Below are 23,301 nucleotides of genomic sequence, written 5' to 3'. Positions count from 1 at the left end.
GTCCTCCTTTACATTGTCCAAAGCAGTTCAGCAGTCCGGATTGGAGTCGTTGTCGGCCGATTTTGGATCCCGGACCTTACTTTGACAGCTCTGATTCGTTCATGTTGACAACGTAATCCCGCTCTGACTCGGCTTACTTCAAGTTTGACCTTAACGTCTTCCCGTAGTCACGTATACTTTGCACTCTGGGATGCAGAATTTAACTAGCCGTAAATTGAGCAGAAATTCTACACGCAGTCCAGAGCACAGCGCTCCCGCCCCTGACACCCAACCGGCCAATAAGCGGAGTGGACGTTCTCACTTGTTTTGTAGTGACGCACGGTTCGCGGACTTCGTTCGGAAGTTTCTGTGTGTGAAAGCAAAACATCCATGCGTCCGTCTGTTTTCTTCCGGGTCTCGGTTGTGCTGGATCCTGTACCAGTGGTCAGAAGTCGAGAGGCTGTGTAAACCCTGAGGTGTTAGGAAAGCAGACATATTTTAATAATGCTGCACAGGTAGAGCTAGACTGAAAAGATCACATGACTCCCTTACTTTTCAAGTTCCAAACACGACATCCTCTAGTCCTGTAGTAATAATAATATTAATAATAATAATAATAAAGTTTCACTTTCCTTTTCAATTTGCACTGATGGTCATGTAGGTGGAGTTACGTGAAGTGATCTTAAATAACTTAAACGGCTAAATTCCAGCCTGAACAGTTATTGGTTGAGCTTTACATAACTTCCACTTACTACACGGACCGAATGAAGTGGAGCGTACAGCGTGCAGAGATGCGCCCGGCTGAGCTATCCCCAGTATGACCATGGAGGTGACAAGCACGGGCGGCAGGCACAACCCGCTGGCAACTGCCAGCTTTTTTTCAAGAGTTTTTTTGTGGTAAGTGTGATTTCACGGCGTGATCTAACTCTGACCGAGCGGTGAGGTAATCAGTTAAGAACAACAAACTGCTGATTTCATGCATACATGTTTGTATATCGTTTTAATTGTGGTTTTTCTGAGTTAACTAGAACTATGAACCCGTTTACAAGGGGATTTAATCTGTGCCAGGATGCATTTTTAATTGAAAAAAATAGTTTCTCATAACTTGATCACGCATTGAAAAATCAATACGATTAGCCCATCCCAGCAATGCTTTGCCCCACGGACCACATGAGGCAAGCAAGAAATACTTCAGAATTTATTCAAAAGCCGGTGTTTACATGCTTCAGACCATAATAGTGGAAACTGAGACTGATTACTTTAATTCAAAGTGGGTAGAATCACTTCCATACACTGAAAAAACAAAACAAAACAAAAAACTCCTGGGTTATTTTATTAGGTCATAAAAAATACTAAATCCACAGAAAGTATGTGCAGCTTTTCGCTGTGTGTATTATTTCTGTGCATTTATTTGTGGAATAGATTTTGAACAGCAGAGTTGAGTCAGGTAGCTCTGGACTTGTTTGAGTTTTTCAACCATAACTCATGAATGGGAAAAGCAATTGTAGGCTTTAATGTAGCCCTCATGGTTTAAACTGGCTTAATACATAGTATGAGTACCACACAAACAAATACTACATAGATATGTGGTTGGTCTTTTGATGTCTATATTGAAAGCATTGAGTAACTGAGTAATAACTCACCTTCAGAATGTTCAAAGTGCACTTCTTTCTAGATACCAAGGGAGGCTTCACTACACATGACCAGAGAATTATTAAACTGGGAGAAGCAGAAAACTTTGCTATGTTGTTTCTGATACGTCTGCTTTTCCCCTCTGCTAACCTGACATACACTGAATGTCATACACTGAGACACCAGGCTATGCAAACAGGTGCTTATTAACAGGTGCTTTTACTGCCAGAAAAACACAGAGTTAAATTAAGATGAACTGTCCCATTATACTGTTTTTTTATTCTCTTAAAGTTAAAGTTGGGTGTTTTTTTATTGTTAGTATTTTTTTGAAAAACGTGGTGGATATGGGATGGTGTGTGTGTGAGTGTGTGTGTCCAGGGAAGGCGGACTTTGACGGGCATGCTAATGTGTGTGATTTAAGCCAAGTTGATCTGTAAAGCTAATTTTTTAAAACCCAGACATCAGTAAAATATCATAAGTACAAAAAGCCGAGCAAACTTTTTTTGCTTTTTATCGTGGGGTATCGTGTGTAGAATTCTGAGGTGGAAAATGAATCGAATCCTTCTTTTGGAATAAGGCCGAAATATGGAAAAATGAAGGACAGGTGAAGCGCCATGAATACTTTCTGTCTTTCTATTTCAGCTGGTTAACCCCTTTGCTGCAGCTTGGCCAAAAGCGAAGACTTGAGGAAAATGATATGTATAGCATCCTTAAAGAGGATCAGTCTGAAGCCCTGGGAGAGGAGCTACAGAGGTACTACACTGCTGTGTTGCATTATTGGATCACTAACAAAAGTCAAATCTGAGAGACTGAGAAGATGATGGCTCAGACATAGGTCCTTACAATTTTCTATGACCAGTTTGAGAAGAGATTTATTTTTGAGTCAATGAGTAATGTGGTTATGCATACTACCCAAATAACCCATTTCACAACATGTGATTTAGTCAAATATTGCCTTGAATAACATTAAAAAATTCTTCTACCCAGGAAAGTTATGGGTTAAGACCCTATGGTTTTGTTGTCACTTCCTTTACATGTAGCTGGATGGTTGGCCTAGCACCAGAGGTTTTTGAGCTCTTGATCACTTTTAGTACTATTTATGAACTGGTCTTTTAAGCAGTCCAGAAGAAGAAGAAGCGTTGTTATCTATTTATGATGCAAAAAAAGTCATTTCTGGCCAGTCTACCACAGTAGAATAATACCCCAAAATATTTTTCTGGAGTCTGCCATCTATTGATGATATTTCTGTTTGTATTCACCTCTTCAGGGGTTCATTTCCCCTGGTGAATTGTACAAATATGATCTGTAGACAAGCAGGTAGCTGTTGGTGCTTTGCCAGGAGAGACTGCATGCTTGTTCAGTAGCTGTGTGTTTCTTTGAATTGCCAGGGAGTGCTGCCGTAGTGTGAGTCACACCTGATGTGTTATTCTGACAGGTCAATCTACTTATTCCGGTTTGATGTATTAACTCCTTTCACAACAGGCCAAACCCAACCTTAGGCCTCCCTGAAACATGCCGATGCTCCCAACAGGCATCCTGTCACTAAAAATAACACTAAAAGTTCAACAGAAAGAGCTGTAATAAAGCTCATTACTTTTAAATAATTCAGTTCCATTTTATCACAACAACAGCCAACTTAAAGCACCTTGTATTGTAAGGTAAGACCCCATAATACTACAGAGAAAACCTTAACAAGTCAGTGACCCCCTTTGAGCAAGCAGTTGGTGATGGTAGGAAGTCCACACTTAAATTTTGCTTTTATTTTTAACTTAGTTTTAATAGTTTTTAATAGTAATTGTTATAAAATTGTTAAAGAAGTAGCTTCTTTTTTGCCACACGTGTAAATGTTCCCAGCTCTCTCAGTCAGAAATGCTAACCAGCTCTCTGTGCCATTCATTTGATGAAGATGTAAGTGGCAGTGTCACTGGTGGATCATTGAATTGCTGTTTGCCATTCCATTAACCTGATACTTCTTGTAACAAATGAGTATGTTGCCACTGTGCGGCCGTATGGTTCTCATTTGGAAGGTTTATTTGCTAATGATTTTTTTAAAATGTTGGTGTGACTATATCCTAAATAGTTACATTGCCATTTGTTGTTCTAGATTGGTCTAAAGATCAATGTTGTGTCTAGATTGACATAAAATGTTGTTTGCTTAACTTCAACTTATAGTGTGTACTTCTGTTTGTACCAGAGAAGTTGTACCTTTCACAGTTACCTCATAGGTTAGCCTAATCTAATAATCTCCATGTTTATCTTGCAGATTTTGGGACCGTGAAGTTAGACATGCTACAAAGGAACTCCTGAAGCCAAAACTCACCAGAGTCCTTATAAAGTGCTATGGAAGGTCCTATGCAATGGCTGGGATATTTGTTTTTTTCCTGGTATGTCGACTGGTCATGTGGAGGTGTCAGATGAGTTATTTGTAATGAAATAATAAGCATGCTAATGTACTCAGAGACCTTTCTTGTAACAAAAATTGGCTCAAATATCTAGCAGCCATTTGAACCCATTTCCTAAAGTCTGGGAAAAGATGAATGTAAGCTTGCATTCATTGTCTTTGTCATAAAGGAGACAATCAAAGTGATCCAGCCACTTCTTCTGGGGAAGATAATCCTTTTCTTTGAGAATGGTGACCCCGATGATCAGAGAAGTCTTGGCATGGCGTATGTTTACGCTGCTGCGATGTCCATCTCCACGCTTGGACTGACTATCCTCCAACATCTCTACTACTATCATGTCCTAAGAACAGGCATGAGGATTAGAGTGGCTATGTGTCACATGATCTACAGGAAGGTCAGTGAAAAATCTGTACAAATGAAGAGTTGTCAGCTTATCTCTGTCAGAAATATGTTCCGATGGATCCATCTATACTTGTCGGTGTTGTGAAAATTGTTTTTTGAGCAGTTAAGTAAAATTCCTCTCATCAGGCTCTCAGACTCAGTGCTAAATCCATGGGACAAACAACCACTGGGCAAATAGTGAACCTCCTTTCAAATGATGTTAATCGTTTCGATGAGGTAAGAGAATCATGTACTCAAACACATGATGAGATTATTTAATTGTATTTGATGACATTTTTAAACCAAGTTGTGCCCTTAACATCAAGATCTTCACACAGATTTGTAAAAAATTGTAAGGTTTGGACAAGTTGTCCAGCATGTTTTCTGCACGTCAACAATCATGCTCTCTATAGATTACACTTAATCTGCACTACCTGTGGGTGGGACCTCTCCAAGCAGTGGTGATCATTGTTTTCCTTTGGTATGAGATCGGTGCCTCGTGCCTGGCAGGTGTAGCAGCCATCGCACTCATGATGCCGATACAAACCTGGTTTGGAAAACTCTTTGGCATCTTCAGGTATGGACGAAGAATACAGAAGCTGGACATTATTGTTTCTGACGATAACGTTCTTTTATTATGCGCATTGTCTGCCTGTTTTTATACAATTTTGATTAGATGTTTTTTTTAGCCTCTAATGGACACAGTGTAAATGGTGCTTATATTTGCAGGAGCAAAACAGCAGTCCTTACTGACAACAGAATCCGTATCATGAACGAAGTGGTGTCTGGTATCAGGATAATCAAGATGTATGCCTGGGAGAAACTGTTCTCAGCTCTGGTGACTGAAGTCAGAAGGTAAGAACTACAGGTTTTATGAAGAATCAGCTAATTTTTTAGAGGAATTTCTTCTTCTTATAATGTGCTCCCATAATAATTATGAGTATAAACAGTGAATCAAAAACTGTCAAAATAAATATTTTAATAAACTGACTCGTCATCCTGCAGTTTTATGATTTGGAACGACCAATATGATTAATGCTTCGACACATGTGGAAATGAAATGAACTGAAAATATCAGACATGTCTTTAGCTGTCTTTTAAAATAGTGAACAGGACCGATAAACTTCAGGGGCATAAAGAAAGATCATACCACAGATCAGGCTTGCTCCATCAGCCCAGGAACTTTTCTCATTTGCCAAACGAATGAGAAATGTAGGGTTCACATAATGTGTGGTTTGTCTGGAGGCGGAGATCCATGTTGAACCACTGTGCTCTTCTGGAACAGCGGAGAACTGGTCCTATACATGTAAAAATCAAAGGAACACTTTTTGATGAGATTATAGCATCAAGTCAGTTAAACTTATGGGAATAATACAAACTGCTAAGTACCATTTTGAGCTGCTGCAGTGATATTTCAACAAAATATATATTTTTCAGCTCTATAGGTTGATAATTTTCATTTCGATGAAACAATCTGACATCCTTTCATTCCTTACACAATACACAGTCCATAGTGTAGTCAGCATTGATATCCAGCATGATTTTTCCTATATTTTTTTAGTTAGAGTATACAGTTGAAAACATCCTTTGGTGTGCCTAATGTTTTATGTGTGCTTATGAGTCTCCTCATCAACAAGAACAAAGAGCTTGAGCATATAAAGTTAGGCATGTCTGGGAAAATGTAAAGAGATTTCATTAATAGCATGATCTGTATTGGATTTTCTTATCTCTGCAGAGCTCATCAATTTCTTTAAATCACTGCAATCACAGTTTTTTCTGGTAACCTCTTAGGGCCCATGGGAGTTCATATGGATTAGCTACAAGAAGAATTAATCAGAATTAACAACAAGGAGAATTCCTTATTGCTTTGATGTACTGCTCTTAAAGAACAGCTTAGATTTGTATTAATTCATTAATCCTCAACTTTCTCAGCATTGATGTCTGGTTAATGATAATCCTTTATGTTTGCTCTGCACTTTATATGTTAACTGTCACTTATTGTTCCCATCAACACCTTCTGAGATTCTTTGAAAGAAACCCACTCAAAATCAGTCCTTGTGACATCAAGCAGTAATCCATTGTAGCCTTCAAAACTTTCCATCCATCTTCAGCTTAAATGTACTTAGAATAACCACAGAGGAAATTTGTCACTACTAGTGACCAGCATTGAATGGGAGGCTCTGCCTTCTTCATTCTGATTTTAAATACTTACCACGTGTAAGTCAGAAGTCTCTATTGGGGTGATATGGTATAAAGAGGTTTGCTTTACAGAAGCCAGTATTTTAATATTGGCCATGTACAGACAGAGAGTGAGGAAGTCGGTGAAGCTTGAACTTTTGGTGTGGATTATACAACAGCTCAACATTATTTTTCTGTGTGAAAACTTGGGTTGCATTGTAGTCATGATTAATTCAGGGTTACAGTTTCAGGAAGAAAAATGTTTTACAGTCAACCTTCAAGTCTCAATGAGTCTTTGATAATAAAGACTTCTTAAGATATCCACAGTTACAAAACTACTAAATATGTAGTAAATATGAAGTAATGTGTACATTTGGATTCTAACACAGGGTTGATTTATGGTGAAATGGTTTGTCTATTTTTATATTTTAAATGGATTTTAAGTTGTTTTTTTTTTTTAATGATTTGTAGAGAAGAGACAAAACCCTTCATCTTGATCAAAACACAAAACAAAGAACGTTACGTTCTTTCCGTCAAGCGCAAGGCCTCAGGCTTCGGGGCCTCTGCAGATGCTGAATCATTACATTCTTGTGAGAGGCCCCGCACTGAATGTCCTTAGAGGCCGTACCAAAGCTTTCAACAAACAATTTTTTTTAAAGCTGTTTTGCTAATGTTCTAAAGTAAGGTCAAATCTATAATTAACTGTCATTTTCTGCTGAGTCAAGCTAAATGTATTCCCAGTATTAGCATTCCATCATTACCAAACGATATGTTGACGCTATGCTGGACTGAGCCTTTGGTCAAGCAAACTAACACATGATCTTGGTGTTGCATGAGATACATGCAACACCAAGATATATTGCCAAAAGTTCTTGCTCGTTTGCCTTCACACGCATATGAAATTGAGTGACATCCCATTGTTAATCCATAAGGTTTATTATGATTTAGGAGTATATTTATGGGAATTTTTAACCATTTTTCCAGAAGTGAGGTCAGACACTGATATTGGATGAGAAAGTCTGGCTCACAGCCTCCGCTCTAATTATTCCCAAAGATGTTCTGTCAGGTTTAAGTCAGGACTCTGTGCAAGCCAGTCAAGTTATTTCACATTAGACTCATTGATACATGTTTATTTGGATGTTGTTTTCTGCACTGTTGCACAATGATGTTGGAACAGGAAGAGGCCGTCCTCAAACTGTTCCCACAAGGTTGGGAGCATGAAATTGTCCAAAATGTCTTGTTATGCATCAAGAGTTAGTTTCACTGGAACTAAGATGAGCCCAACTCCTGAAAAACAACTCCAGATCTCACCGCTCCACCAAATTTTACACTTGGCACAATGTAGTCAGGCAAGTACTGACAGACTCGATACACGTACACTACCGGTCAAAGGTTTTAGAACACCCCAATTTTTCCATTTTATAATTGAAAGTTATGCAGTTTAATGTTGCATTGCACTCTGAAGTGAAAGCATAGTACAAATAAGCAATTCAAGTAAAACAATTATCATGGAATCAATTTATAGACCAAAATGTATTCTATAATTCCACCTTTGGCAGCTGAACACACCCGTGGCATTCTTTCTACAACAGAGATCAAATATTCTTCAGAAAGTTCTTCCCATATCGGTTGCAGAGGTTCCCATAAATGTGTGGCACTTTTAGGTTGCTCTGCTTTCACTCTTCTGTCCAGTTCATCCCAAACCAGCTCGATGGGGTTTAAGTCTGGAGACTGGAGACCACTCCATGTTTTCCAGCTTACCATCTTGTTCTTTGTTCCTGAGGTAGTTCTGGCATAGCTCGGACTTTTGTTTTGGGTCATTATGTTGCAATAGGATGAAACCCTGACCAACTAGAGGGTATTGCATGGCGCTGCAGAATGCTGTGTTAGCCATTTTGGTTCAGGGTGCCTCTCACTCTGTACAAGTCACCGAGCTGGAATCCAGCAAAACAGCCCCAGACCATCACACTTCCTCCTCCATGTTTGACAGTTGATGCCACACACTGTAGAGCCATCCTTTCGCGTACGAAGATCCTGCGTGATGAACCGGTGATTTCAAATTTTGATTCATTGCTCTATAATACCTTCTTCCAGTCTTCAGTAGTGCAGTGGCGATGTTTCATGACCCAGGCAAGCCTCTTTGTCTTATTCTGACGTCTTAGCGATGGCTTTCTTCCTGCAGCTTGTCCTGTCAAACCTGCAGCTCGAAGTCTTCTCTTCACAGTTGAAACTGAGACTTACTATGACCATTATTAAGCTGTGTTTAAAGCTGTTGCCCTGTTAGCCACCGATCACGGAAGCTGTTAACTCTCAGAAACCTTTTTCTCACCACAAACTACTTTTTGCAGTACAGTGCTGTTCAGCTGATGCTCACGAGGGCATGGTACCACAGTGTGTTCCAACACTGCTTTCATGCAGGCAGAGGGGGTTGTAAGTAATCCAGAAAAGCTGGAACACCTGTAAGAATTAGTAGCACCAGCTTTCAAGACCTGATCAACCTCCATTGCTGCACAACAGCTTTAAATTGTTAACCCATTTTGTGTTCCCTGAAAAATACCTTTTTGTATAATTTGAAATGTACATTATTTTTCATTTTTTTCGAGAGTAAAAAAGGGTTATATAAGAATCAGTCCATTTACCATCCAGTGACCCTGTTCGGTGATTTTACGTTGCCTACTGTACCACTTCCTGGCAAAAAAGCAGAAAACTCAGAACCACTGTACTGCCAGATTAAAAAAAAGTTTAATGCAATTTGTAGAAGCACAGCGAGGATAAACTTGACCTACGTGTATCGACTAGAGAAACTTCACGAGGGTCTAACATTCAAACTGGGAAGCTTAAATACAAACTTAAAAAGACAATAACAACCACCTGTGTGAGAGGAAATAAAAAAAACAAAACAAGAAGCATCACTGTAAATATATCAAGAATCACATATTATACGTGATAAACCTTGTTAACTCAATCTTTGTAGGCTAATAAATATAAGACCACAAAATAGAAAAAATGCACAGAAAATATGTGATAAAGACATGAAAACTGTGGGAAGGAAAAACACAGGAAGGAAGCTCTGGGAGAACCAGGTTCAGGGAGGGGCAGCCATCTGGTGCAATTGGTTGGGGGTTAGGGGAGGAAGACAGGATAAAGACATGGTGTGGAAGAGAACCAGAGATTAATAATAACTAATGATTAACTCTAGAGTGGTGTATAAACAGAGGGTGAAAAGAGGTTAGTGAAGAAGAAACACAAGCATAAATTAGGTAGGTTTCAGGGCCAGGGTCACCTGATCCAGCCATAACTATGAACTTTATCAAAAAGCAAAACTTTAATGCTAATCTTGAAATCCAAACTGGGGGCTGGTTCAACAGAAAAGGGCCCTGAAAGCTGAAGTCGCTCTATCTACTACAATAACCAAGGAACCACAAGTAAGCCTGCAGTCTGAGAGCAAAGTGCTCTATTGGGGTGATATTTAAGATAAGATGAGGCCTGATAGTTCAAGGTCTTGTATGTTAGTATGTCTTTGCACTCTTCATGGTCTGATGAAGAAAATAATTATTTAGACGTAAGTATTTCAGTTGTAGTCATTTGAGCATTCTTTTTTTTGACAGTGGTGTGACACTCTAAATAAAGTCTTCTGATTTTACATATTAAGCCTCCCTATGTTCTTCTTTACTCCTAGGAAAGAAATTCATCAGATATTAAAAAGCTCCTACCTGCGAGGACTCAACATGGCTTCATTCTTTGCCAGCAGCAAGATCACAGTGTTTGTCACCTTCACTGTCTACGCCCTCCTGGGCAACACCATCACTGCCAGCAGTGTGTTTGTCACTGCATCCCTGTATGGTACAATTAAGCTCACAGTGACCCTGTTCTTTCCTCTGGCCATTGAGAAATTGTCAGAGACTGTTGTGAGCATTCGCAGGATTAAGGTAATTCTGTTCTTTCATAAATTGGAATACAAGTAACAAAACCGTAGCTGATATCTGTCATTAGTACCATAATGACCGATTTACTACTTTTCTATTGTCTAAAAAGTTCAGAGAACTTTACATAACAAAAATCGTGTTGACTTAATGTTACGGTCTTCCCTGAGCCTGGTTCTGATGGAGGTTTCTTCCTGTTAAAATGGATTTTTTCCTTCCCACTCTCACCATGTGCTTGCTCATCTGAGTAATCTGATTGTTGGGACTTTCTCTGCATTGTTGTATTGTCTCTTTAGGTTACAATATAAAGCATGTTGAGGCAACTGTTGTTGTGATGCTTGTTTGGTGCTGTTGAACTAAAATAGAATTGAAATTCATGATGTTTTCCATCATGGAGAATCCATCTGTCAAATAGATCCTAAAGTGATGTCCAGATTGATTGCAGATATTGTAACTGTCCTGCAAAAAAATGGATAAAAGATTGGTGGTGACATCAGAACTCTTTTTAATCTTAAATGTAGTTGTTTCTAAATTTGTGGATAGGTAAAGCAAGAGAACTGTGCTAATTTAGTTTATGTTTCAAAGCACGTGTGTCCATTAAATATCTTTCAAGAATTTTCTCGTCCTGGAAGAGCTTGAAAGAAAAAATCTCGCACTGCCTTTGGAGGGAAAAATGGAGAACGCTATTGAAATTGAGGCACTGACCTGCTACTGGGATAAGGTAAATGTTAAAGTTTAAAACTCATATTGATAATGAGTCATCTTGCATAATTTTAAATTCAAAATTTGTGCATTAATTAATACATTCTTCTTCTTTTTTTTAGAGTTTGGATGCACCATCTCTGCACAATGTTTCCATCACAGCAGAGTCACACCAGCTTTTCACTGTGATCGGACCAGTGGGGGCCGGAAAGGTCCGCAACTGACTTACCATTTAGCCTTTAAGTCAGAACATTGAGTATCAAAATTGTGTTTTCAGGGTCACATGTTCATAACATCTGTGTTTTCTTCAGTCATCTCTGCTCAGTGCCATCCTGGGAGAGCTGCCTTATGACACAGGCACATTAAAGGTCATAGGTCAAATAAGCTATGCAGCCCAGCAACCCTGGGTGTTCCCTGGAACCATCCGCAGCAACATCCTGTTCGGGAAACAACTGAATCCTAAAAAGTATGAGAGGGTCCTCAGAGCCTGTGCTCTGAAGAAGGTGAGATATAATGCTGCAAGTTAACCAGTTCATGTTAGGCCAGCAGCTCAAGGCGAACCGCTCTTTACCCTCTGGTGTAAAATCTTACAAGGTGGGTTCCTACCTATAGAAAATGCTGATTAGCTCCAACAATATGATCAGATGACCTTGATAAAAGCCAGCAGCCTTCAAAAGTCAATTATAATCATATTGATTAATTGCATTGTTTGCTATAGTTTAGGAGCAAATTCTGAAATTTGACTTTGGGACGTCACATCTTTTCTTGAAAGTAAAGCAGTATTAGTTGTGCTTTTCTTTTATGTCTCATTTGAAGTACAGCTGTGGTCAGAAGTTTGCATGCACTCATCCCAGGCATGAATGTCATGGTTATTTAACTGTTCTTTTTCTATAGTGGAATGATTGTACAGCACACATCTTCAATAACTTTAAAACAAGTTTAAGCTTTTATTTGGGATTTTTTCTAATCTATGGATCAAAAATATACAAACAACCTCAAATATATACTCACCAATTTATTGGTGTTCATTTAGCTGTATTTAGTTCAATATCACTTTGCAAGTTGCTCTTCAAACAGACACTTTTGGAGGCCATCAATGATCTTCTGGTGGATTCTGTCTAGATATTTTGACCACTCTTCTTGGCAGTTTGTTTAAATTGGTTAGTTTCCTGGTATGGAGCTGGCCATCCTGGGAGAGCTGCCTTTGAAAGCCTCACCTTTGTTCCTCTAAATATATTGTGGTCTAACAGCTCAGTCTTTCTCTTGTCTGACCATAAAACATTTTATCAGAAGCTATTTGTTTGTCCATGTGGGGGAACAGCAAATTTCACTCAAGCTTGAAGGTGTTGACTTTGGAGCAGGGCCTTTTTTCTGTACAATCGTTTCATTCTGGAAAAAGAACAGTTCAAATAAATCATTAAAAACTCAAAATTATCATGACATTCATGCCCTTGATGATTGTAGGCAAGTTACGCCTCCATTGTTTCAAATTCAGGACCTGCAGCTGTTCCCAGATGGAGATCTGACACTGATTGGGGACAGAGGGGCCACACTCAGTGGGGGACAGAAAGCTCGTGTCAACCTGGCAAGGTACATGGACATCATGTAGTAAGAACGCTACCTAGAAGAAAACTTACACGTATTGTATCACCGTGACGCATTCAAATGTTAGTCTGAGTTTCTAAGGAACCTAAACTAGAGGCAACAAGTAGCTAGATGTTGGGGTGCATGTATTTTTACCCTGCATGCACACACTTGTGCTGTTACATTTGCTATAGTTTATGTGAAAGTTCAGTCTTTTTCCTGACAAATAAGATTCCCCCACTGTGTGTCCTTGTTTTCAGGGCTGTATATCAGGATGCAGACATCTACCTCCTGGATGACCCTTTAAGTGCTGTGGATGCAGAAGTTGGAAAACATCTTTTTGAGCAGTGAGTAATAAAGAGTTCGGTGCTAATTATCTGTATACCCTGATTAATAATGGTGTCGAGAATCGTGCTCATGCTCGACAGTACACACTGCATGATTGAAGTTCATGTGAACTGTTTTAATTCCATTCAGTTCAGTTTTATTTATATGGAACTATTTCAAAGCAACAGTCACAAACGTGCAGAAACCCCCTCTTATTTATCAAAATCAGGTGTATCTGTGGCCTGCTGAAGAACAAGTGTCGTATCCTCATCACACACCAGCTCCAGCATCTGAGGACGGCTGACCAGATCCTGGTCCTCAAGGAGGTTTGTCCCCCTTTATGCTGGTTTAAGTAGGCAGGGGATAAACATGTTTGCATTCACCAGTTATAGTTTGTTACTCTGAGGTGTGTAATCTCTGAGAGTGAGCTCCAGCACACGTTGATCTCCAGTCGTCAGGTGAGATTTCCGTTTCCAAATTGTTATTAATTTTTTAACTTACAACACAAAGTCTCTGGACCAGATGTGTTAATACAAAACTACTCAGTTACAGAAGTTAAGGAAACATATTCATTCAGATGAAAAATCTAATTCAGTTTGTCAAAAAACGCTTCAGCTGGAGGAAAGAGATCCAGCATTATGTAGAGTGATGTTGGGAGGTTTAGGTTTAGGTTAGCTTAGGTGACGAGCTGAAAAGTGTCAGGGATAAACAGGCAACGCGGCTTTGTGTACAGTTCCAATTAAATCTCCTTGATCCCCTTTTTAATGTGTTCCCCTTTACTCACAGGTTCTGCATTTTGTAGAAGGAGCTTCACAACTGATTTTTAATGGTGGTTTTCCAATTTTCCAAATTCATAGAAATGATTTTCTCCGAAGGAAGGCGTTCCTTCAGATGAGCCTTTTTGACTTTTTTGTTATTAAGTACTGAAAAACACATTGTTGCTCATTTTCATTATTTGTTTCTCCAGGGTCATGTCATGGTCCAGGGAACCTACAGTGAGCTGCAGACCTCTGGCCTGGATATTGTGTCCCTGCTGAGAAGTGATGTGGAGGCACATTCAGTTGGGTCATGTTCGGTTGACCCAGACAAATTGTCTTTACGCAGCCAGTGGACGATTTGCTCACATGGGTCACACTGTTCTTCCAGCAGCCTCCTGCTACCAGACAGCAGCTGCACTGATCAGCTTCATGTAGGTATATTTCCAAAAGATTAGATTAAGAGTCCCCACATAAATGGCAGCATTTTGTAGTCACCTAATTACAAGGATGGACAGAGGTAGAAATGAATAGTTTGGGTTAAAATAGACCTGCAAGTCTATTATCACTAAACTTGTTTTATTGTTTTGCAGGTTGAAGTTGCTCAAACTATTACAGAAGAAACTCGAGCTGAAGGAAATGTTAGCGGCCATGTTTACCTTAAGTACTTCACAGCAGGCTGTAACACTTTGGTGTTAATGGTCATAATACTGCTCAGCATAATAGCTGAGGTAAGCCCCGACCCTTCAACACCCTTCCTGCACTCTTTCTGTCTCCAGGTGTTACCTGTCTGTATTAACTGTTATCAGTATTAAATCCCTCACTGTACAATCATGTGGAAATGTCACAGTGACTCTAACCCAGGGGTGGGCAATCTCAGTCCACGAGGGTCGGTGTCCCTGCAGGTTTTAGATCTCACCTTGGGTAATCACCTGAATCACATGATTATTTCGTTACCAGGCCTCTGGAGAACTTCAGGACATGTTGAGAAGCTAATTTAGCCATTTAAATCAGCTGTGTTGGTTTGAGGACACATCTCAAACCTGCAGGGACACCGGCCCTCGTGGACTGAGATTGCCTACCCCTGCTCTAACCTGACTTAACCTTCCCACCCTCCCACACATTTCCTGCAACTTGGTTTCCTCATGCTGTGTTTCAAAAATTGATCTAAAGAGAGGTCCGTTTCAACAGGTTGCATATATCCTGCAGGACTGGTGGCTGGTATATTGGTAAGAACTTTACCAATGTGGATATTTTTAATGGCAAATACAGTATGCAATAGCTTAACTTTATACTGTTCATTTGACAGTTTTTTAAATGAAATTAGATCAGTTATCATTTCGTGTGTACCTGATTGAATTGTCTTGTCATCTGACAGGGCAGGGGAGGAGTTTTCTAACAGCACAGCCACTGCTGTTAGCGTGGACAGTGGAATGGATGTTACTAGCTCATTTCGAAAGTTTGATCTCACTTTTTACCTCGGTATTTATTCAGGTAAGCCTATAGTTATAGTAATACCTATAGTTCTTGTTAGAGTCTTCAGGTCTAATATCTAATATAGTCCTGCTGTGTTTACTTTTAGGTTTGACAGCAGCAGCTGTGGTCTTTGGTTTTGCCAGGAGTTTGGTGATATTTCACGGGCTGGTGAGATCAGCTCAGACTCTGCACAACAGCATGTTTAGTGCTGTTCTCCACACCCCGGTTACCTTCTTTGATGTCAACCCCATAGGTGAGGCCTACACAGAATTTATTTTAAATTTAAGAAAAAGCGTTGAATTACATCAGGGTATATCCTGCCTTATGCCTTTGACCGATTGGGAGTTTTGCCTATAGTTTTACAAATAACCCAGTCTATTTCTACCAGGAAGAGAACTGGAGTCAAAACACATCCCTGACATATTCCAGTGTTGTCTGAGTTCTCCAAGATGACATTGGCCTTAAACCTCTAAAAAAAGGTCTATTAAGTTCAGTTCAATCCAGTTTTATTCATACTTGGCACTCCAAGTTAGAACAGCCACATAAAGGTGCTTTGGGAGGGAAAAACTCTTTTAACAGGAAGAGATTCCTGGTAAAACCAGGCTCAGGGAGGAATGGGGATTTTCCTCCCCACTTTCACCGAGGTGCTTGTCATGAGGCAACGTTTCAATGAATGGTGAAAGCATTGATTTGTATGGTGTAAAGCTTCATGTTCAGAACATAGACAGCATAAAGATGGACGTAGTGATATCACCCACTGATTTTGGATTGTCCAGGTAGCTTCAATGTTAGCGTCTTGCTAGCATTAGCCCACTAGAGCATACAGTACACACTAAGAAAAAGGACAAAAATTACACTTGCCTACATCCTTAACATGATAATGGTGCTGGGTGCAGGGCTGACATATCTTTGCTTTTACTGACTGAATGATTTATAGTCTTCTCTTTATATAATGTTTCTGTTCCTTTTCCCTTGTTTCAGGTCGAATACTCAACAGATTTTCCAAAGATGTCAGCCAAATGGACTCCATGCTACCTATCACTTTTGTGGACTTCTATCAAGTGAAGACTACTATATGTGCTATATACACACAAGACTCACTTAAAAGGATCCTTCAGTAATTTGAGTATTTCTGATTATGCGATGTTGTTTTAGTTGTTTTTACAGAATGCTGGCATTATCGCGGTGGCAGCCTCAGTCATCCCTCTCATCCTCATCCCTGTTGTTCCTCTCCTAATAATCTTTCTGTACTTGAGAAGCTTTTACCTCCGTACCTCACGTGATGTCAAACGTCTCGAGTCAACAAGTGCGCTTATTTTTATTACGATCCTATCATAAACTCATCATTTTAAACTGTAGGTTCAATGACGCTGGCTGTTTAACAGTTTCTCACAGCTAATCTTTTCCTACAGCGCGGAGTCCAGTCTTCTCCCACCTGTCCTTGTCTCTTCAGGGTCTTTCCACCATCAGAGCCCTCAAGGCTGAGGAGAGGTTAAAGAAGGCATTTGATGCCCATCAGGACCTGCATTCAGGTTTACTCTTTATGAACTCTTTATGGATGGTTAAAACTGAGATTTTCTAGCTGATTTTAAAGGAATTTCAAGCGATAAAGAAAACTACTCATACTTCCAAGTAGAACTGGAATTCTAGATAATTTGCTCTCAGTCTGTCAATGAATACCTTCTGGGAGCATATTTGTAAAGGCATTTTCCCTCTTAAGAAAGGTTATCACAGGTCAATTCAAAGTTGATCATTTGCTCAACTATCTCTCCTAAGAGGCCTTGGGAAGATAAGCTATGCGTCTCCAGCTGAAAAATAGTTAAAAATGTTGTAAATCAGTAATGATAGTGGAATAATGATAGCGAAGAAGCCTGGAAGACTTTAATTCTGTTTTATTTATATGACAACAGTCACCTCAAGGTGCTTTATATTGTACAAATCGCTTTATAATAAATTACATGTGTGAGATATTTGGGTCTCATGAAATGTCTTGTAAAGTGAACCTGCTCAAAAGATTAACCTGGTCATCTTCTTTATAATGAAATGCATTTTTTCGTCTCGTTGCAGAGGCGTGGTTTTTGTTCCTGATGACCTCCCGCTGGTTTGCACTACGCCTTGACAGCATTTGCTCCATATTCATCACTCTCACAGCATTTGGCTGCGTCTTACTCAGACATGGTGAGGAACTAAAGCACCATGCAGACAAACTGTCTCACAACAGGTGCCTTATATTGTAAGGTAAAGAGTCTGTAACGATACAAAGAAAACTCCAACCATCAGAGGACCCTCTTAGAGCAAGCACTTGGCGACAGTGGGAAGGAAAAAATCCTTGATTTATTTTATTACAGCGATTATGTATGCTGTAGGTATTAAAGGTACTGTACAATGTTTTGAATATCAATCTATCAGATTCTAATTTGTACATGTAAATGGAGAGTCCTCTTCACACACTAAGGTTAGTTATGGAGTTCCACAGGGTTCGGTGCTAGGACCAATTCTGTTTATATTATACATGCTTCCCTTAGGCAGTATCATCAGAAGACATAGCATACATTTTCACTTCTATGCAGATGACACCCAGCTTTATATATCTATTAAGCCAGATAACACACACCAATTTGTTAAAATACAGGAATGTCTTAAAGACAAAGACTTGGATAACGTCTACTTTTCTGCTTCTAAATTCAGATAAAACTGAGGTTATTGTACTCACCTATAAAAATCTAACCCTCCAGTAACACTGAGGAATTTTGGAGTCATTTTTGACCAGGATATATCATTCAGTGCATATATGGTAAACAAACGTGTTGGACTTCCATTTGCGGAATCTGGTTCAAATTAAAAACATTCCGTTTAAGTGATGCTGAAAAACTTACTTCTAGGCTGGACTACAATTCCTTATTATCAGGATCTCCTAAAAACGTCCTAAAAAGCCTTGAGATGGTCCGCAATGCTGCAGCAAAGATACTGACAGGGACCAGACCAAGAGAGCACATTTCACCGACACTGGTTTTTCCTCATTGCATCCCTGTTAAATCCGGAATCGAATTTAACATACAAGGTCTGGAATAATCAGGCCCCATCTCATCTTAAAGACCTAATAGTACCCTATCAACCCATTAGAGCACTTCGCTCTCAGACTGCAAGCTTGTTTGTGGTTCCTAGAGTATTTAAAAGTAGAATGGGGGGCCGAGCCTTCAGTATTCAGGCCCCTCTTTTGTGGAGTTTGTATTCAGGACAGGGCTCTAGACTAACTTTTTGCCATGGGCGTACTCCTAACTTTAAAAAGTTAGGCGTACCGGCACAAAAGTTGGGCGCACACAAATTTTATAATTTATATAATATAATATAATGTGTTTTTCTGGATACACTGTGCTTTTTCAGCATTCAAAGATTGATGACACCGTGTCAGAGCACTGGCTATGAATTTCAGAAGGATCAGGCCTTAACTTAACAGGAAAAGTTAGCAATAGTTCTTTTCCTATTACAGCTACATCCACGTCTGTCGTGCCTAGGCTGCTCACTAGGGCTGGGTATCATCACTGATTTCTATAATCCATTCGATTCCGGTTTTCAAAGTCCCGATTCGATTCAACTTTTAGCCTCAGACAGTCAGAAATATTATAATTCTGATCATTTATCAGTACTGACTTCATCAGAATTGTGAACATCACAGCAGAGGCCTTTGTGTGAAAGTAACTGAGAATAAAACACAGATTTTCCTGGTCTGGCTTTTTATAGCAGATAACCTTAAAAATATTCTACAATGTTCTGCATATAAAGTTTAAATTTCTTCAGTATTGAACAACAGAAAAAATAGGCTTTCTTGTCTGAGGTCATTTAAGTGAAAAAAAGAAAAGAAAAAGACAGCAGCCACAGCGCTGTAAACAACGGTAGACTGGTGGGTAATAAGTGAATGAATAATACAGAAAACAGAGATTGGAGACGGGAAACTGTTCTTGAAGTACAGAGAGAGATAGAGAGAGAGAGCTAGCTGTGCATGAAGTGTGATTTTTTTTTTTTTTTTTTTTTTTTTTTTTTAATAGTCGTGGAAGCAAAACAGCAAAATTCATGACGACATTGATCAAATGTGAAGCGCAGTTTGCTGCTTCTTTTGCTGCTTGCTCGGTGAATTTTGGTTGGAGAGACAAAACCTGCAGCTCAGAATCAGCGCAAAAGGACGTAAACACAGTGCGGACCGGACGCATCAGAACCGCTAAGCTCCGACAGTGTCCGTCTACGGGCCGTCGGGTGAGAAAGCCGAGAAAGACAAAGTTGATTCTGATGCGTCGGTCCTCTGTGTTTACGTCTTTGTGTGGAATCCCTGTACCTGCTCTCATTTGCTGTTTGGTTGTTGTTGAAATGGTTTTGTGAGCTTTAATCTGAGAATCTGGCGTTTCTGGCAAAACACAGTTATATTTAAAAGTCGATTCAGGATTTAATGAATTGATATCGCTTTATTCAAGCTACTCACCTCCCACTTCCACCTGCACTTTCAACTGGACCACGGCCAATCAGAGAGGTCCCGCCCCTTACTATCTCTGATTGGTTTAGTCCACGATAGGGCAAAATGTGTGTCTGTTGTTGACCACAGGGAAGGTTGCAGATTTTTTTTTTTTTTTTTTTTTTTTTTTTTTTTGCTACCCGAACAGTTGGTCGCACAGGTGCAACCAATTTTTTATTTTTTTTTTTAGTGGCACCACTGAAAATTTTGGTCGCATTTGCGACCAAATTGGTCGCACTCTAGAGCCCTGATTCAGGAGACAGACAAACTCTACTTTTAAGACTTTTTTTTTTTTTTATAAAGCATATATTTAGGGATGGATGAGTTGACCCTGAATTTTCCCTTAGTCATGTTGCAATAGCTCTAGGCTGCTGGGGGCTTCCCATGATGAGTCTTTTTCTTCACTCTTTATGTGCGTATACACCACTCAGCATTTATTCATTAGTTATTGTTCATCTCTGGCTCTGTTCCAGGGTGTGTCTTTGTCCCGTCTTATTCCCTGCACCCACAGTCAGTCATGGCAGATGGCTGCCTCTTCCTGACCTGGTTTTGCCAGAGGTTTCTTCCTATAAAAACGGAGTTTTTCCTTCTCACTGTCGCCAAAGGATTTGCTCGTGGGGGGTCACATGATTGTTGGGGTTTTCCTCTGTATTATTGTAGGGTCTTTACCTTACAATATAAAGTGCTTTGAGGCAATTGTTGCTGTGATTTGGTGCTATATAAATCAAATTGATGTGAATTGAATTGAATCTGTGCAACAGGTCAAGAATATATAATGTAGATTAATAAGATTTGCCATAAATGGACGTTTATTAAAACCTTTACTTAAACTATTAAAAATAAAGGAAAGAAAAACCAAACAGTTCCACAACTTTTAAACCAACCAGCCCCTTAGTGGGCTTGGGGTATTTAGCAAACTAAACACAATTAAATGTTTAATTTAACTGCATTTAGTTTGCTAAATACCCTAACCACACACAGTGAGTTAATGCAGAAGAAAGTCCTGAACTAGCCTCTGATTTCTGATGTTCTCATGTTTTGGATCCATTAGGCCTGGAGGCTGGAGAGGTGGGCCTTGTGCTGACCTATGCTGTAACACTGATAGGAAACTTCCAGTGGACAGTGAGACAAAGTGCAGAGGTGGAGAACATGGTAAGAACTGAGTGATGACATTTTGTATTTCCAGTTTTTTTTGAATGAATGATGTTGATGAAAATGATGTTGGTGGGTGAAGATAAATGTACTTAATGGACAGTTACATGGAGCAAAGTTTCCATTTCCCTTAATCCTCTCAAATTTTGATCATACCTCATTTGTACAAAAACTTTGGACACTTGACTTCTGCACTTACAGTAAAGTATGCTGTACAAATTATAAAGCCCTTTGTAGGAAAGTTGGAATTTTCGGTTTTGGGGTTTAAAAAATATAAAAACATCCTGATGCCTATGAATGAACGTTAACATAGGCTACAAAAAGCATAATTGAAAAAGACCTCTTGGCTTTTCAGATGACATCAGTGGAGAGGGTGGTGGAGTACACTGAGCTAAAGAGTGAAGCACCCTTAGAAACTCAGAAGCGTCCTCCCCCTGATTGGCCGAGCCAAGGAATGATAACCTTTGATCGAGTGAACTTCTTTTATAGCAAGGATGGACCACCGGTCCTCAAAGACATCAACGCCACGTTTCAACCCAAAGAGAAGGTGACACATCGGTTTGTGGAGAACAGCTGGTTGGGGTCTGAGTGAGGATCAGCTGTTGATGTTTTGTGTCCTGTGGGTCAGGTTGGTATTGTGGGTAGAACAGGAGCGGGGAAAAGCTCTCTGGTCTCGGCTCTGTTTCGCCTGGCAGAGCCCCAGGGAAAGATCTACATCGACGGTATTGTGACCTCTGAGATTGGCCTACATGACCTGCGCCAGAAGATGTCCATCATTCCTCAGGTACAACATCAGATGACACTTCAACTGCCTGAAGAAATACGTAGTTACAATCTCACTGTTACAATAATGCTATCCATTTCTGTTATTCTTCTATTAATTGAAACTGCTATATCATTTATTTTCAGTAAATTAAACTCAAAACACAGATTTTCAAAGTCATACGATACTGCGTGTCGTTTCCAAATCCATATCCGGTACATAGAATTAATGACGTAGCAGAGTCTACTGATTTTTCTCCCTGACTTCTCTCCCCTCTGCTCCCCAGGACCCAGTTCTCTTTACTGACAGTGTGAGGAAGAACTTGGACCCTTTCAACCAGCACACTGATGAAGACCTGTGGAAAGCTCTGGAAGAGGCTAGTATTTAATTAGCACACCCAGATTTGTCGTTACTGCCCACAGACCAGCTACAGGTTTCTCCTCTCCATGTTCACTGCAGGTACAGATGAAGTCTGTGGTGGAGGAGCTGCCTGGGAAGCTGGAGACTGTCCTGGCTGAGTCAGGCTCCAACTTCAGCATGGGCCAGAGGCAGCTGCTGTGCCTGGCCAGAGCAGTCCTGAGGAAGAATCGCATTCTCATCATCGACGAAGCCACAGCTAACGTGGACCCGAGGTCCTCCAGATACATTGCCAGCACAGAGAGCTCCTAGACATCCAGGAGCTTTCTCAACACACTTTTCCCACATGATTCTCAAAGTGTTTTTCTTGTTGTTACTGCAGGACAGATGAGCTGATCCAGAAAACCATTCGGGAAAAGTTCAGAGACTGCACTGTGCTCACCATCGCTCATCGCCTCAACACCATCATAGACAGCGACCGTATACTGGTGACTCAGCTATTCCGACTGTAGCTTTTTAATAAATTCATACTGTTAGAGTACACAGATATGCAAAAAATGTTCCTGTGTTAACTGTTACACCACCGTATGTTTTCTCTTGGCCTAAGGTGCTGGACAGTGGCACCATCCAGGAGCTGGACTGTCCTTTCACTCTACTGCAAAACAAGGAGGGTGCTCTCTACAAGATGGTGCAAGAGATGGGCCAGGCTGAGGCAGCGGCTCTGCTGGAGTCAGCAGGAAGGTGAGGTGAAAAAGAGTCCCCTTAAACATGGCTGAAAAATCTGCATCCACACAGTTTCCATGCTTTCCAGCTTATGACAGCAGCCTGAGCAAAATAATTTAGACTTTTCTGTGGCTGCTACAACCAGGTGAGGTCTACTTCCAACAAGTCTCTCTCACACCCAAACAGAGAAGTTAAACTGTGACGTGGAGTGAAACACTGGAATCAGCTGAACTCTTGCAGCAACCTCTGAGCACCGCGAGCTCCTCCTGCCTCCAACTGTGTGCAACGACTGGGGCGTTTGATGTTTTTTATCCTTTGATCTTATTTGATCTGTGTCTGTTTAAGTTATGTTGAAATCATAAATTATGGTTACATTGTCACATGTGAACAAGCTACTCTGTAAGATCTGTAAGCTTCAGAATTTGACCTTGAATTCCCCACCGTTATACTTTTTGTACATGAA

General features: G+C 40.1%; 1 protein-coding gene across 1 annotated transcript; it reads left to right on the top strand.

Annotated features, from left to right (window-relative positions):
* The first annotated feature begins 188 nt into the window (after positions 1 to 188).
* LOC147302273 (ATP-binding cassette sub-family C member 4-like) lies at positions 189 to 23,137 on the top strand. The gene is made up of 31 exons (XM_086283084.1): positions 189 to 876; positions 2,254 to 2,364; positions 3,875 to 3,995; positions 4,183 to 4,407; positions 4,542 to 4,631; positions 4,808 to 4,971; positions 5,124 to 5,249; positions 10,252 to 10,501; positions 11,109 to 11,216; positions 11,320 to 11,409; positions 11,509 to 11,700; positions 12,693 to 12,787; positions 13,042 to 13,128; positions 13,338 to 13,434; positions 14,076 to 14,297; positions 14,457 to 14,594; positions 15,055 to 15,092; positions 15,242 to 15,357; positions 15,446 to 15,592; positions 16,321 to 16,400; positions 16,495 to 16,645; positions 16,752 to 16,871; positions 17,407 to 17,517; positions 20,895 to 20,995; positions 21,351 to 21,542; positions 21,624 to 21,779; positions 22,045 to 22,134; positions 22,218 to 22,390; positions 22,498 to 22,603; positions 22,723 to 22,861; positions 22,989 to 23,137. The coding sequence occupies exons 1-30, from the start codon at positions 797 to 799 to the stop codon at positions 22,858 to 22,860; spliced, it is 3,915 nt and encodes a 1,304-aa protein (XP_086139210.1). The 5' UTR covers positions 189 to 796; the 3' UTR covers position 22,861; positions 22,989 to 23,137.
* The last annotated feature ends 164 nt before the right edge of the window (positions 23,138 to 23,301 follow it).

The sequence above is a fragment of the Aulonocara sp. 'chitande type north' Nkhata Bay genome, linkage group LG23, assembly GCF_057382095.1.
Source record: "Aulonocara sp. 'chitande type north' Nkhata Bay isolate Kocher_YH1m ecotype deep benthic linkage group LG23, A_spYH_male_GT1.1, whole genome shotgun sequence".
In the NCBI taxonomy this organism is placed as follows: Eukaryota; Metazoa; Chordata; class Actinopteri; order Cichliformes; family Cichlidae; genus Aulonocara; species Aulonocara sp. 'chitande type north' Nkhata Bay.
Note: the sequence above shows the minus strand (reverse complement) of the source record. Positions and strands in the feature narration are given on the sequence as shown.

What these genes read in the sequence shown, in the direction of transcription:
- LOC147302273 (XM_086283084.1), top strand. Translation starts at nt 797, where the DNA reads ATGACCATGGAGGTGACAAGCACGGGCGGCAGGCACAACCCGCTGGCA. An exon ending in TGTGGAAAGCTCTGGAAGAG is followed by an intron (nt 22,135 to 22,217) that starts GCTAGTATTTAA and finishes TGTTCACTGCAG; the next exon opens with GTACAGATGAAGTCTGTGGT. An exon ending in TAGACAGCGACCGTATACTG is followed by an intron (nt 22,604 to 22,722) that starts GTGACTCAGCTA and finishes TCTTGGCCTAAG; the next exon opens with GTGCTGGACAGTGGCACCAT.